This window comes from Palaemon carinicauda, chromosome 37 (genome assembly GCF_036898095.1).
Source record: "Palaemon carinicauda isolate YSFRI2023 chromosome 37, ASM3689809v2, whole genome shotgun sequence".
Lineage (NCBI taxonomy): Eukaryota > Metazoa > Arthropoda > Malacostraca > Decapoda > Palaemonidae > Palaemon > Palaemon carinicauda.
In genome coordinates this window covers 17,943,928-17,960,086 of record NC_090761.1, presented here as the reverse complement: position 1 = coordinate 17,960,086, position 16,159 = coordinate 17,943,928, and the positions used below count along the sequence as shown (strand labels likewise).

The following is a 16,159-nucleotide window of genomic DNA, read 5'->3' as shown; positions in this document are numbered from 1 at the left end:
CTAATATCCAAATCGCTACCTGAGCATGTATAGTTCTGTGGTGTGACTACTATTTTCTCTTTCTCTTAACATACACAATGTATAGTTAATCATGAAATCTTTTTCAATATATAGCACTTTAAGACAGAAAATGCTAGCCTCTCAAAAATGTCATTGCTTATTTTCAATAAAGTAAGCATAATTTTTCAATATTAATCTTACCCGATGATCATGTAGCTGTCAACTCTGTTGCCCGACAGAAATCTACGGTCGGGATACGCCAGCGATCGCTATACAGGTGGGGGTGTACACAACAGCGCCATCTGTGAGCAGGTACTCAAGTACTTCTTGTCAACAAGAACTCAATTTTTCCTCTGTCGTGCCACCGGCTAGACCTACTTGGATACGCTGTTGATTCTGGAGTTATTGTTCACGATTTGGTGATGTATTTGCTCTAGAGTTTAGCCTTCGCTATTCAGGAAGCTTTATCATTAGCTTAGCAAGCTTTTGGAATTAATTTGATTTAATTATGGTGACGAAGAGAGTATGAACTCTCTTTCACTTTTAAATGGCCGACCCTTCCCTTAGACGGAAGTGTTGGTGTCGAAGAGAGTATAGACTCTCTTTCTTAATTTTGCTTAACAAAGTTATAGATTTATTTTATATCTCTCCGCCTTTTATAGGCCTCTTCGATTAACTTCCATTTATTATAAACTTATAAAAATTAATTTTTATGTTTGTTTATATGCGACCTTTCCTAATAGTAGGCGGTCATTACTTGGAACCGAAGTTAATTAACATTGAGCCCGTCATATCGTTTTTCCTGTTAAGATTTTATGCTATTTTAATTTTAATGTTTTTGAAAGAATTTCTTTGATAGTCTCGTACTGTTTTCAAAGTTGAACTAACGTTTTGTTTTGTCTCCGCAGTTGTTGACGTTCAGAACGTTCAACTTGCGCTCTATCGTTACGATAGAGAGAGAGTATTCACGGTTTCACGTTGCAGTAAGAGTAAACCGATTCTAGCGTTTTGTTCATTCTTTCTTAGCTTAAATGGTTTTAATTCTAATAAAGGAACTTTTTATTTGGGAAACCTTTCAGTTTTTTTCCTTTAACAAATAATATGTTTTAACGATATATATAATTGGGCTCATCTCTCAGGTTCTGAGTCAAGAGAGAGAGAAAGAGATAGAGACGGAGGGAGAGAGAGGAGGATAAACGTTTCGTTCAAGCGGGTAACGTTGTTATCGTTTTTTGCTCTTCTCCCTAGTCTCTATAGGGGAAGAAGGTAAAACGTTTCTAGAGTTTTATTCTTGTTCCCAGGCTTTATGCGGTGAGAGATTTTAAACGTAGTTTATTTGATCTAGTGTTTAGTCTCTTTTCCAGCCACTGAATTCTTTATCTTTCACTATGTTTTTCTGTTACATTGTAATTCTGTTTTCGCAATTACTACCTTTTAATGAAGGATAGGATTGCATGTTTCAGGTACAAACCACTTAAAGTTTCGAGTTCAGTGAAATAAGTGCAAACAGAAAATCAAAAGTGATAAAGTGATAAGCGCAAAGTGTTACAGTGTTGCGTTCGAGGGTTCGTCTGTTCGTGCCAGTTGTTCGCCTAGTCTGGGACCTCTTACAAGCTCCCAAGCCCAGGGGGAGAAGTAATGTCGAAGGACTTATGGGTTCATCAGGCCTTGATCGACGAACAGACGTTTCCCTCCGTGGTTTCGGGTGTATCTACACACGTTGCCGACGTGATCACCCCACCCACACAAAGACGAGAGAGCCCATTTATTCCTCGTCTGCGGAAGAGGTTTCTCGCAGAAACCATGGACCAAATCTTGCAGCTTTTAAGTGCAAGTCGGTCCCTTCCGCGCAAGTCCAACGGCCTAGGTGTAGCCACTGGGTCAGTTCGGACTTGCTGCAGTACGACAACTGCACACCTCCCAGAGAGGCAAGGTGGTACCGCAACAGGCAGTAACTCCGTCTGTTGCCGCACCAGCTGTTTTAGACCCTCAGTCACAACGGACAGTAGCTCCGTTTGTTGTTGTCTTTCATAGACCCTAGTGGTCCATGCTGCAGACTATACAGTCTCAGCTTGCTCCTTCATACAGGAGTATCATGCTGGAAGGTTGACAAGGCAGCCTGTTAACCTACAACCCGTCGAGGTTGTGCGCTCAGCAGATACTGCGGCTGCCTGCTCCCACCCTCCACCTGTGAGAGCTCCACCTCCGATGCGCAGTCCACCCTGCCAGACGCATGTTCTTGCTGCGCCTCCTGCTTTCATGCGTGAGCTGCCGCATCGGGAGTTGCCGGGTTCCAGCACTATGCGGCAACCTCCTCAACCCATGAGGCAGGAGCCTCATGCCATGCGGCATCCTCCTCAACCCATGAGGCATGAGCCTCATGCTATGCGGCAACCTCCTCAACCCATGAGGCAGGAGCCTCACGCTATACGGCATCCTCCTCAACCCATGCGGCATCCTCCTCAACCCATGCGGCATGAGCCTCATGCTATGCGGCAACCTCCTCAACCCATGAGGCAGGAGCCTCATGCTATGCGGCATCCTCCTCAACCCATGAGGCATGAGCCTCATGCTATGCGGCAACCTCCTCAACCCATGAGGCAGGAGCCTCATGCTATGCGGCATCCTCCTCAACCCATGCGGCATGAGCCTCATCCCATGCAGCATGAGCCTCATCCCATGCAGCATGAGCCTCATCCCATGCAGCATGAGCCTCATCCCATGCAGCATGAGCCTCATCCCATGCAGCATGAGCCTCATCCCATGCAGCATAAGCCGCATGCCATGCAGCATGCATACCTTACAGCATGCTCTACATACAGCATGCTCTGCATACCTTACAGCATGCTCTGCATACCTTACAGCATGCTCTGCATACCTTACAGCATGCTCTGCATACCTTACAGCATGCTCTGCATACCTTACAGCATGCTCTGCATACCTTACAGCATGCTCTGCATACCTTACAGCATGCTCTGCATACCTTACAGCATGCTCTGCATACCTTACAGCATGCTCTGCATACAGCATGCTCTGCATACCTTACAGCATGCTCTGCATACCTTACCGCATGCTCCTCAATCACACATCTTTGGTTGTTGCCAACTCACAAGACTGTCAAGCAGTTTCATAACGTTGCCTTCTGGTCTGCTGCTTTTGCACCAGTGAAACCCTCACTGAGAGAACTTAGCTTTTCTCGGATATGGTTCCTGTAGATGAGAAAGTGCTATTCTCCCTCCTTCTGATATTCCCTTGAGGACTCTGTCATTTGGAGAGGAGCCTTAAGCTGCTTAGCCTCCTATGGACTTTTATTTAAGCATAACATGCTTCCAGGGAGGGTAATGGTTCCGCTTCAGTCGCTAACCCCGTCTGTTGCCACACCTGCTCCCATAGACCTTGAGCTTTGTTGCAAGACATGCAGTCCAAGCTTAGTCCTTGTTAGAGGATTTTTGTTTACGGAGTCAGTGTGTCACTGGGAAGACGTTCAACAACCAGCAGAGGTGACTTGTTGTGACGCAGTGCGGCAACCTCAGCAACCCGATAAGGAGTTGTCTGTACTACCCAGACAGTCTAGACAGTTTCGGGTTGTCGCTGTACTTCCTCGCTTCCCCATGGTTGACAGTTCACAGACTGTGCAGCAGTACCATGATCTTGTGTCCGGCTCCGTCAGACGACTGGCTTTTAAGAGCTCCCACAAGTCGTCGCTGTCTGGAGAATCTCAGATGGACTATGGATCTGACCAAGGAACTGGGCCTCCTGGTCAATTTAGAGGAGTCCCAGCTCGTCCCATCCCAGACCATTGTCTACCTGGGTATGGAGATTCAGAGTCAAGCTTTTCGGGCTTTTCCGTCGGCCCCAAGGATCTACCAAGCCCTAGAATGCATCCAGAGCATGCTGAGAAGGAACCGATGCTCAGTCAGGTAGTGGATGAGTCTAACAGGGATACTTTCATCGCTGGCCCTGTTCATCGAGTTAGGGAGACTCCACCTCCCCCTCCTTCAGTATTATCTAGCTGCTCACTGGATAAAGGACATGACGCTAGAGACGGTCTCAGTTCCTGTTTCCGAAGAGATGAGGTCCACTCTAACGTGGTGAAAGAACAGCTTTCTTCTCAAGGAAGGTCTACCTTTGGCTGTTCAGAAACCCGACCGCCGTCTCTTCTCGGACGCATCAGACACGGGCTGGGGTGCGACTTTGGACGGACAGGAATGCTCGGGAACATGGAATCAGGAGCAAGGACACTTCACATCAATTGCAAGGAGCTGTTGGCGGTTCATCTGGCCTTGATAAACTTCAATTCCCTCCAGCTTAACAAGGTGGTGGAGGTGGACTCCGACAACACCACAGCCTTGGCTTACATCTCCAAGCAGGGAGGGACTCATTCGAGGAAGTTGTTCTAGATCGCAAGGGACCTCCCCATCTGGTCAAAAGATCGAAAGCTCACGCTGGTAACGAGGTTCATTCAGGGCGATATGAATGTCATGGCAGATCGCCTCAGCCGGAAGGGTCAGGTCATCCCCACAGAGTGGACCCTTCACAAGAATGTTTGCAGCAGACTTTGGGCCCTGTGGGGTCAGCCAACCATAGATCTGTTCGCTACCTCGATAACCTAGAGGCTCCCGTTGTATTGTTCTCCGATTCCAGACCCAGCAGCAGTTCACGTGGATGCTTTTCTGCTGGATTGGTCCCATCTCGACCTGTATGCATTCCCGCCGTTCAAAATTGTCAACAGGGTACTTCAGAAGTTCGCCTCTCGCAAAGGGACACGGCTGACGTTGGTTGCTCCCCTCTGGCCCGCGAGAGAATGGTTCATAGAGGTACTGCAATGGCTGGTCGACATTCCCAGGACTCTTCCTCTAGGAGTGGACCTTCTACGTCAACCTCACGTAAACAAGGTACACCCTAACCTCCACGCTCTTCGTCTGACTGCCTTCAGACTATCGAAAGACTCTCAAGAGCTAGAGGCTTTTCGAAGGAGGCAGCCAGAGCGATTGCCAGAGCAAGGAGGACATCCACTCTCAGAGTCTATCAGTCTAAATGGGAAGTCTTCCGAAGCTGGTACAAGGCCAATGCAGTTTCCTCAACCAGTACCACTGTAACCCAGATTGCTGACTTCCTGTTACATCTAAGGAACGTAAGATCCCTTTCAGCTCCTACGATCAAGGGTTACAGAAGTATGTTGGCAGCGGTTTTCCGCCACAGAGGCTTGGATCTTTCCACCAACAAAGATCTACAGGACCTCCTTAGGTCTTTTGAGACCTCAAAGGAACGTCGGTTGTCCACTCCAGGCTGGAATCTAGACGTGGTCCTAAGGTTCCTTATGTCATCAAGATTTGAACCTCTCCAATCAGCCTCTTTTAAGGACCTCACATTAAAAACTCTTTTCCTCGTGTGCTTGGCAACAGCTAAAAGAGTAAGTGAGATCCACGCCTTCAGCAGGAACATAGTTTTCACATCTGAAACGGCTACATGTTCCTTGCAGCTCGGTTTTTTGCTAAAACGAGCTTCCTTCACGTCCTTGGCCTAAGTCGTTCGAGATCCCAAGCCTGTCCAACTTGGTGGGGAACGAACTAGAGAGAGTACTTTGCCCAGTTAGAGCTCTTAGGTACTATCTAAAAAGGTCATAACCTTTACGAGGACAATCAGAAGCCTTATGGTGTGCTATCAAGAAGCCTTCTCTTCCAATGTCTAAGAACTCAGTTTCTTACTAAATCAGGCTTCTGATTAGGGAAGCACATTCTCATCTGAAGGAAGAAGACCTTGCTTTGCTGAAGGTAAGGACACATGAAGTGAGAGCTGTGGCTACTTCAGTGGCCTTCAAACAGAACCGTTCTCTGCAGAGTGTTATGGATGCAACCTATTGGAGAAGCAAGTCAGTGTTCGCATCATTCTATCTCAAAGATGTCCAGTCTCTTTACGAGAACTGCTACACCCTGGGACCATTCGTAGCAACGAATGCAGTAGTAGGTGGGGGCTCAGCCACTACATTCCCATAATCCCATAACCTTTTTAACCTTTCTCTTGAATACTTTTTATGGGTTGTACGGTCGGCTAAGAAGCCTTCCGCATCCTTGTTGATTTGGCGGGTGGTCAATTCTTTCTTGAGAAGCGCCGAGGTTAAAGGTTGTGATGAGGTCCTTTAGTATGGGTTGCAGCCCTTTATACTTCAGCACCTAAGAGTCGTTCAGCATCCTAAGAGGACCGCTACGCTCAGTAAGGAAGACGTACTTAATAAAGGCAGAGTAATGGTTCAAGTCGTCTTCCTTACCAGGTACTTATTTATTTTATGTTATTTTTGAATAACTAATAAAATGAAATACGGGATACTTAGCTTCTTTGTTAACATGTATGCTGGTCTCCACCCACCACCCTGGGTGTGAATCAGCTACATGATCATCGGGTAAGATTAATATTGAAAAATGTTATTTTCATTAGTAAAATAAATTTTTGAATATACTTACCTGATGATCATGAATTTAAGGACCCACCCTTCCTCCCCATAGAGAACCAGTGGACCGAGGAGAAAATTGAGTTCTTGTTGACAAGAAGTACTTGAGTACCTGCTCACAGATGGCGCTGTTGTGTACACCCCCACCTGTATAGCGATCGCTGGCGTATCCCGACCGTAGATTTCTGTCGGGCAACAGAGTTGACAGCTACATGATCATCGGGTAAGTATATTCAAAAATTTATTTTACTAATGAAAATAACATTTTATTCAACAAGATATTGTGAAATTAGGGTTTAATAAATAAATCATATAAAGTGTTCTGTGCAGGAAACACTGTTTGGTATTTTAAAGCCATCAACAACCAACTGGTGATAAGAAAGTGTCCAAAATGGGTTAGTGTATATGGAAAGCATAGTTGTAAGGAATGGATTTGTTGTAAAACAAATTATTTGTTCCCATACTAACAAACCTTCTGTTATTTATTTGGAATATCTTTCGGCGGAGCTGGAATGTAGCCATGAGACTTTAATTGTGAGGTAGCAACCCTTCCTAATTGCTTGAGCGGATAGGCTGGGGGTGGCTGGGGGGTACCCAGCCACCTCTAAATATACTCTCACAGCACTGAGACGTCACAGTTTCTTTTGGCTAGGTTGAGATTGGATGTGTCTTCTCTCTCCCTGACTGTCACTGGACTTTTTGATTTTGCTTTCTCTTTTCAGGTGTGCGTGTTCTCTCCACGACCGCCTTCATGCGAACCTGTCCTGGGTGCGAGGGTGCCGCGTGCTGTACTTTCATGTCCTCGTTGGAGACCGTCCTACACTCTGTGTCCTTCGTGAAGAGAGCATCATTGCGAGCAGGGTTCGTCCTGCGCAGAGTGTAGGGTGTGACCTGCCTCCTAGTGGGATAAATTTGGGCGGTGTAGGAAGGAGGCGGAGAAGCACGATATTTTCCCTCAGGGGCGAGAAAAGCGCGTTCTTCTTCTTCTTGTACAGTGAACCCTCGTTTATCGCGGTAGATAGGTTCCAAACCCGGCCGCGATAGCTTAAAATCCGTGAAGTAGGGACACCATATTTACGTATTTATTTAACTTGTATATTCAGACTTTTAAAACCTTCCCTTTACGTAGTACTGTTAACAAACTACCCTTTAATGTACAGAACACTTAATGCATGTACTACAGTACCCTAAACTAAAACAGGCACAAATATTAAAGGCGATTTTATATCATGCGTTTCCTAAACACGCCAAAAAGCACAATAAAAAATGACAACTAATGTTTTGTTTACGTTTATCTCTGATCATAATGAAGAAACAGACGCATTTACACATCTGTGCATAGGTTAGTTTTTGCATCGACAGCAATCTTACCAAGTATTGATTATATGTTGATTTTGTTATTACCAATGTTTTACTTAATTTTTCTTAGGACTGCCAAATAAATGAAATGAATGCCATTTATATAATGTTTTTCTTTATGACGCCGCCTGAAACGGAAACCTTCCATTCGTTTACTGTACGCTCCATCTTCGATCGTAATAAACAAACGAAGGCATTAAACGTGCATGATGAAAGTGATAAATAATGATATTAAAAGCTTTTAGTAAATATGTTATTACAAATATTATTTACCGTATCTATATAAAATCCTACATAAGTAGCAAAGCAGGAAAACAAATTTTTTTCTTTTTTTTTTTGGCGTTTAATCAACAATAACAAACTGCCGCTAATGACCGAATGATAATTTACAATAATTCTAAACTGTTACTAAAGATGATTCTCCATTCCATATCCAAAATACTTTTCCTAACTTCAGTTATAAGTCAACTTGTACCCCCCTCAATTATGAAACCATCTAAAAAAAAAAAAGTAACAGAAGAAGCAAGTACTAGGCCGATTTTTAAAGTTGTCGAACAATTAAGTTACCGCTATAACGTTCGATGTGACATAGTGCGAGATTGGAGAAAGTAAGGAAAATTGAATCATGATTGATTTTCAATATAAATGAAACTTTGTGAAGCAACAAAGATTTCATTTGTTAGTGAGATAGGGGTAAGGAATGAGAGGTAGTGAAAAGTAGCCCACACACACACACACACACACACACACACACACAGAGAGAGAGAGAGAGAGAGAGAGAGAGAGAGAGAGAGAGAGAGAGTGAGAGTGAGAGTGAGAGTGTTGTTTTAAATGTATTAAACAAAAATATTTGATAGGTTATAACACATTGGTGCTTATGTAATATCAACTGTATAGATGGTTTGAATAAATTCAGAAATGGTATAAACAATACTTCGTACACGCATATTCTTGAGACTGGCAGCTAGACGTCAGCTGATCTGATCACAGCCAAAAGTAAAACAAAAAGAAGTCAACAATACTTGATTTTTAAAACACACCCGAAATTTAAAAACAAAAGTACACGCTTTCTTAATGTGCAATTAACTATTTAAAGAGTAGCAATTTTCTAGAATAAAATGAAGTTTCCCCCAAAAATAGTGGTTTGCTGATGAAATCGGATGCCGTATTCAATGAAAAAAGTCCGCGAAGGTCGAACCGCGAAGTAGCGAGGGCTCACTGTACCCCCAAATTTTTTTCTAAAGCTCCTTCTCGCTCATGCTCTTCTGAGGGATGATCGAGTAGGACCTCAGACCGTCTAACTCCTTGGCAACCCCGCGGTACTGGGTGGGTTGTTGCTTCCCCTAGAGGAGCAACTTCACCTTCAGCTGCTCAGGAGCCATTCTCCCTTTCAGATCTTTTGCAAGTGTGGCCGGCCTTAGGAATTTTGGGACCCCCTTCGAAGGAGCTGCTGCTGTGCCTTCTTCAGCGTAGTGTTAGGAAGGACCCTTCTCTTGAGCTGTCGACATCTCACGCTCTGGAACTGTGTGAGGTCCATCTTTCGCCCTCTCCTGGCCCTTCCACGTGCGGACCAGGTGATCGCTTGTGTTTTCCTCTCTAATGGCCTCCTGCTGACGACGAACCTGCTCGCCATCTGGGACCTCGTTGTCCTGTAACTCTCAACCCTCTCTTTCTCCCCACAGGAACCTGCAGGTTGCAGGTGTAGATCTTCCGTGGACCAGCGCTCCTACCACCAGCAGCGCTAAAGTACGAGCATCGTTATCGCCTCGTCCTTTTGGACACTCTTCCCCTGATCACCGTTTGCGACGAAAAGAAAATCTGATGGATCGTATGTCATCAAGATCCGAACGCTCTTCCTCATGATCATGATCCATGATCACGAAACGTGCGTTTGCGATCAAGGTCTAGACAAATCTCATCTAGAGGTAGTGGTAGGTGCTTGCGCAGGCCATCAGTGTGTAGCCCCTCAACCCGACCTTCTTTCAAACGACCTTAGACACACGAGTTTCCACAGCTCAGGATCAGGTGACGGATTTGCAGTGGTGGATGGCAGACAAGAATCTTTGACGAGGCCAGAGTCTTCTTGTTCCCTCTCCGAATTTGATGCTAATCACAGATGCATCAAAAGAAGCGGGGGCATCACCTGCTGCATCATACGATCTCCGGCTTTGGTCAGAGTCAGAAAGGTACCAGCACATAAATCTTCTAGAGTTGAGAGCAGCTTACCTAGCTCTTCATCAGTTCCAACAGTTGCTGGCAGGTCACTCTGTAGTGTTGATGAGCGACAACATCACAGTAGTGGCTTACATAAACAAACAGTGCGGTACCTATTCGCAGCCTCTATGCCATCTTGCAGTAAAGATCTTCAGATGGTCAGAAGATCATTCAGTGTCCCTATCAGTTCGCTTCATTCCCGGCAAGAGAATGTGCTTGCGGACACTCAGATAGTAGGCTCCAGATGGTCTTTGAATCGTCAGATAGCCAACAAAGTCCTGACTTTGTGGGGTTCCTTGTCTGTAGACCTGTTCGCAACATTTCTGAACAGCAAGCATCCGCTGTAGTGTTCTCCAGTCCTGGACCCTCAGGCTCTATGACAAGATGCATTTTAACAATGGTGGGACAACATCAATGTGTACGCCTTTCCCCCATTTTGTCTGATGAGAATGCTGCTTGTATCTGCTTGTACCCTTGTATCTCTGCTATGGCATCACGCAGAGTGGTTTCCAGACCTCCTGCAGCTTCTAGTAGATCTACCACGAGAGCTTCTTCCACGACCAGATGTACTCAAACAACCACACGTGAACATCTTCCACAGGACAGTACAGTTGCTTCGACTTCACGCCTGGAGACTATCCAGCGTCTCCTCTCTCCGAAGGCTTTTCATGACAAGTTGCGGAGAGAATGTCCGGCTACTTGCGTAAGTCATCAGCCTCAGTTTACCAGGAAAAAGGGAGAGAATGCTGCGGTTGGTGTCATGGAAGGAATATCTCTCCACTTGATGCCACTATTGCAGTAATAGCGTAGTTCCTTGTATACCTTCAGGAGGGAAAGCTCCTTTCGGTCTTGTCTGTGAAATGCTATCGCTCGGCCTTAAGCCTCACCTTTAAGCTGAAAGGAGTTGACATTTCCTCTTCGTTGGCACTTTCTTTACTCGTACGGAGTTATGAGATCACATGCCCCCAGTCAGAGATTAGACCTCCTCTTTGGAATGTGGTTCGGGTCTTGAGATCCTTAAAAGGACCTCCTTACGAACCATTACTCCATGCAACTGACCGAAACCTCACTTTGAAGACGGCATTCCTGCTTGCTTTAGCCTCAGCAAAGAGTCTGTGAACTTCATGGCCTCTCATATGACATTGCCCATTCAAGTGAATGGGGGGAAGTGACTCTCAATTTCATCCCTGAGTTTATTGTTGAGACTCAAAATCCGGGAGTACTGGATTATAGATTCGGGCCCTTTCAGGTTGCAATTCTTCGTTCTGTAACCAATGACCCAGATCAGTTGTTACTATGCCCAGTGAGGAGTTTGAGATGCTATCTTAAACGCACTGCAGCAACACGGCCCCGACTAACATCTCTGTTTGTTAGCTCAGGGAGAGTAAAGAGGAAGATCACTAAGAACACACTTTCCTCCTGGATCCGCCAAGTGATCGAAAGAGCATTGGCTCCCGATCCTTCTCTAGCTCGCCAACCTAGAGCCCATGGTGTCAGGTGAATCAGTACTTCCCTGGCATTCAAACGCAACTTTTCTTTGTTGCAAGTACTTCAAGTGGCTGTGTGGAAAAGACAAACCACCTTCACAGCCCATTATCTAAAATACGTGACCCACAGGAGACTCGATACGTTCTCTATTGGTCCTGTGGTGGCGGCTCAACAAGTGGTTTAAGAATACCTCAGGATTCTTGATGGACAAGTAGCAGTTGGTTGAGGTCATTGGTTACCCGGGTTAAGACTGATAAATGAGTGAATGTCCGGCTTTCCTTTCTTCATCTTCCCATGGTGCTGTACAGCACCATGGGTCCCTCTGCAAGCTGGCTTCAACCTCTGCAGGTAATTATCACTTGCCTTGTGTAGCCTAGTATAAGTATATAAATTTAAATACTGTCCATGTCCCCATTGCTTTCAGTGAGGTAAGCAATGGGATACGTCTTGTTTTTCATATATATACTCAGAAGGTTCATACAAGCATTGCACAGGCCGCTATTATACTCGCCTTGTATATTTCAGCGAGGTGTCAAAGTTTTCCCTAGACCACAGTCATTTACTGTACTAGGTAAAACTGGGTCAATGTCCATGCCAGAATTACAACTTCCACCCACCTAAGAGTGAGTCATCCAAATAAATAACGGAAGGTTTGTTAGTATGGGAACAAATGACAAATTCGGGGATAATTTGTATTTTTCCCTAACTAATACAAACCTGGAGTTATTTATATAAATTGGCCCGCCATCACCTGTTCCTCAGAAGTCCTGCCTGCAATCAAAAGTTATGTCTCACTGCTCTAAGAGTATATATAGAGGCAGCTGGGTACCCCCCAGTCACCCCCAGCCTACCCGCACAAGTGGTTAGGCAGGGTTGCCAACCTCGCAATTAAAGTCTAATGGCTATCTTCCAGTAATGCTGAAAGATAATCCAAATAAACAACTCCAGGTTTGTATTAGTTAGGGAAAAATAAAAATTATCTCCAAATTTGTCTTATGTATTTTGTTAATAATTTTAAGTGTCAAGATATGAAATATAATATTTGATGGGTATAAATTGTATTGGCATGCCAACTTTGATTTTAGAAATGTTTTATTTGAGTTTTCTTTAATTTTCTCTCATCTTTACAGTTTGTACATGAAGTGCTTATTTTATAAATTTACTCTACTTCTTTACCATTTTCTGTGAAGTTGATATTCGAAGGCAGTTCGTTACAAATACTCTTCTTCTTTTAGATGGTTTGTCATCTCCTGAAAGTGAAGAATATCCTGGTATCAACGGACACTGTGAAAGCTCACGGCCTAGTTCCAATTACACAAATAGGTGAGTCGTCTTTGTTTTATTGACTTTTTAGTTAATTGTTGGTTTCATAACTATCCAGCATATTTGGGAGTAGATTATTCTAACAATTTTATATTATATTGTGTATGCAGAAACACAGTTTTCTAGTCAACTAGCACAAAATTTTTGAGGGTAAAGGAGTGACTCGCTATAAATGATCACTATTAGAATATGGACTGTGAGTCAATGTGTTTGCATGCCAAAGGTAAAAGTTTTGGTGTACACTTGGTTTGTTGTTGAAGTATTTACATGTAGTTTCTTTTAATGAGCAGTGGTGTTGTGTCTTTTCTATTAATTTTATTATTTACTACAGACTCATAAAGGAAATCCATATTTCCATATTCCTTATAAAATACATTTCTTTTCAGTCTTTTCCAGTAATTCTCTGGTTTAAGGTGACATTTTACTGTACTATACTGTATGTCACAAAGACAGTTTACTCTTCGACATTGTAGCATTGCCATAGATGGTATTTCTGAACCTTAACATATTAGGGTTGGGATAATCGAACCAAGGTAGAAAGAGAATTATTTTTATCATTTAATGTCAGAGGTTAAAAAGTGGACAGCTACAGTAAGAAAACGAGGTGAATCCCTGGTAAGTCGGTAAGCCTTAAAAGGATATTATTAAAATTCCATTTATAATGGAATTTTTTTTTTTTTTTTTCGTGATGACAAAGATAGACTTGTTATTGGGTTTGTGACACGAGACAGCAATTTCATACCATCACTGCAGATGTCTTAACCATTGCTAACATTACAGGGTATTCCAAACTTTGTAAAGAAATCAAAGAAAATTACCAGTAGTCTGAATCATTTCATTTCCAGAGCTTAGTTATTCTGTATTGAGCTCCAATATTTTTTGCTTTCAGTATTTTGGTGTTAAACCATGGAGAATTTTTATTTTTAGCTAATATTTCTCCTTATGATGCCTCTTGAATTCGTCCTTGAGAAAATCTTATACAGTATTTATTTGATATTTAAGAATTAAATCCCAAAAAGCTGAGAAATAGGGATTCAATATAAAAAAACAAAGTGAATAAGAGAAACCATGAACATCTTTTACAGAAGAATGTTCATTGTTGTCTGCATGAATTTTAAGTATTTTCAGGTATGAGTAACCAGATTTTGTTTTCGTAGCCTTCACATGACTAAGTTTTGTTATTTTATCTAGTATGTACTGTATGAAGATCTTAATGATTTATTACGAGTGGATTAACAGTTAGGTATCTCAATTATAAGGTGAGTCGGTACAGTAGTGTTCTTTTTCTTAAATAATTTTCTTTTATAGATCCTAGTGTAAATGCAGTATCATGGGCATCAGGCTGTTTCCTATAATGTTCACATGTTCACATTTCCCTCACTACTTAAATTGTATTTCTTTTCTTAAGCTGAAAAGTTAAAACTTGTAATTTCTTACTATAAGATATTTGAACAATATATTTCTTGTATAGCTTAAACTAATAAATACTATATATTACTTGAAGCTATATGTACATACATATACCAAGGCACTTCCCCCAATTTTGGGGGGTAGCCGACATCAACAAATGAAAACAAAAACAAAAAAAGGGACCTCTACTCTCTACGTTCCTCCCAGCCTAACAAGGGACTCAACCGAGTTCACCTGGTACTGCTAGGGTGTCACAGCCCACCCTCCCACATTATCCACCACAGATGAAGCTTCATAATGCTGAATCCCCTACTGCTGCTACCTCCGCAGTCATCTAAGGCATCGGAGGAAGCAGCAGGAACTTGAAGCTATACAGGAAATATATAGTTCAAATATCTTTTTTGGAACTTGTGTTGCAAGAATTAGTTGTCGATAGACAAAGTTAATTTGGAGATAGCCAGCAAGATACAGCACTGATCAAACATATAATCTAGTTTTGCTATTTCTTTTGGCAAGCATGGCAGTCATTTTAATCTTTTTTATTTTAAAAGGGGTCATATCTTTTTTTCTCAGGTGGCTTGTACTATAGTAAGATTGCTCATTATTGGATAGAATTAATATAGTTTACCTGTGTGTTTCATGCTCAATATTTTTACCTTAAGTCCATTTTTTTTATCTCAGCCATGACATCATTCCTTGATCATTAATTATCATAATTTCTTTACATGTATAATATATCCTTAAGCTTATATTATAATACAGTATAGTATTTAGAATACTACTTTTTCCCAAGGAGTCATCTAATGGTTTAGCCATAAAATCTAATAATGTTGAAGCCTATTGCTTAAGCATCTCTCTATAATCATTCTAATATAAGGCTTGTGAAAATAAGTACAGATGCACCATTGATAATCCGGTACCTCCATTCATCTGGCAATAATTATAAGAAATGATCAAAATTAGCTAATAACAATAAAAATTTTGATGTCTCGGATCGTTAAGACTTTAAGACTACCGGATTGTTAATGTTACCTATACTTTTGTCTACTGCTCTACTTCCCTCAAATGAACCAGAAGAAAGGGACTAAATCTTCCCCCCCCCCACCACCACCATACAGCACTCATCAATTGTAAATAAAAACTAAACTTACTAAATATATGAACTACTTTTGAGTTCATTCACAACTCTGCTCAAAGGATGTTTATGCATATGTAGTCTTGATGCAATAGTGGCTGATGCAATACTGTATTTCATAATATCAAGAAGAAAATTTCAATAGGTTAACACAACATAAGATCTACAAGAAACAATTTAAACATAGTACCATAGGCTTAAGAAAATAATTTCCTAAGGTTAACCCAATTAGAGCTGTTGTAAGAATGTCTTTACACTTTAGATTATCTTGTACAAAATAAAAGTATGGAAAGTGGTGTATCTCCATACCGACTAATGCAAACACATTTTATCTCTCTCTCTCTCTCTCTCTCTCTCTCTCTCTCTCTCTCTCTCTCTCTCTCTCTCTCTCTCTCTCTCTCTCTCTCTCTCCTGTATCTTTATGAACCTCCCCTGATGTTCATATTGCTTCTTCTCTAGAAGCTCTGTTCATCGATATTTATCCCTAAAATTGGGAATTTAATGCCTCAGTTTCTTTCCTTTTGATAGAGATTTGCTTTTGGTAAAGTAATGAGACACCCAAGGGGTTATTGGCAATCAGGAAAGCGCCAGTGGGTCCTTGTTAATCGGTTTTTCAATCGACTTGGCAATGGTAAGAAGTATCCCTTTCCAGATTGTGATAAGTTTGATTGTGTTTTAAGTTGTCTTCCTCTGGATTTGTTGGCATCATTGCACAGGGTAGTATTGTGTTTTAAATAACCATTGTGAGGCATGGGTTTGGCTTTTCTGTTTCTCTCAAGGAA

The 16,159-nt window shown here is 42.5% G+C and overlaps 1 protein-coding gene across 6 annotated transcripts in view; it reads left to right on the top strand.

Moving 5' to 3' along the window:
• Kap3 (kinesin associated protein 3) overlaps nucleotides 1–16,159 on the top strand; it is a 146,583-nt gene that overhangs the window by 86,283 nt on the left and 44,141 nt on the right. For 5 of the 6 annotated variants that reach the window (XR_011041518.1, XM_068360793.1, XM_068360792.1 and 2 more), the window contains exon 15: nucleotides 12,745–12,832. Coding sequence is in view for 5 of the 6 variants with exons in the window: in XM_068360793.1 (XP_068216894.1) it covers nucleotides 12,745–12,832 (88 nt within the window). In the remaining variant the exon portion in view is untranslated. Of the gene's footprint in view, nucleotides 1–12,744; nucleotides 12,837–16,159 lie in introns of those variants that run through there. The other variant, XM_068360794.1, reaches the window with a different exon arrangement.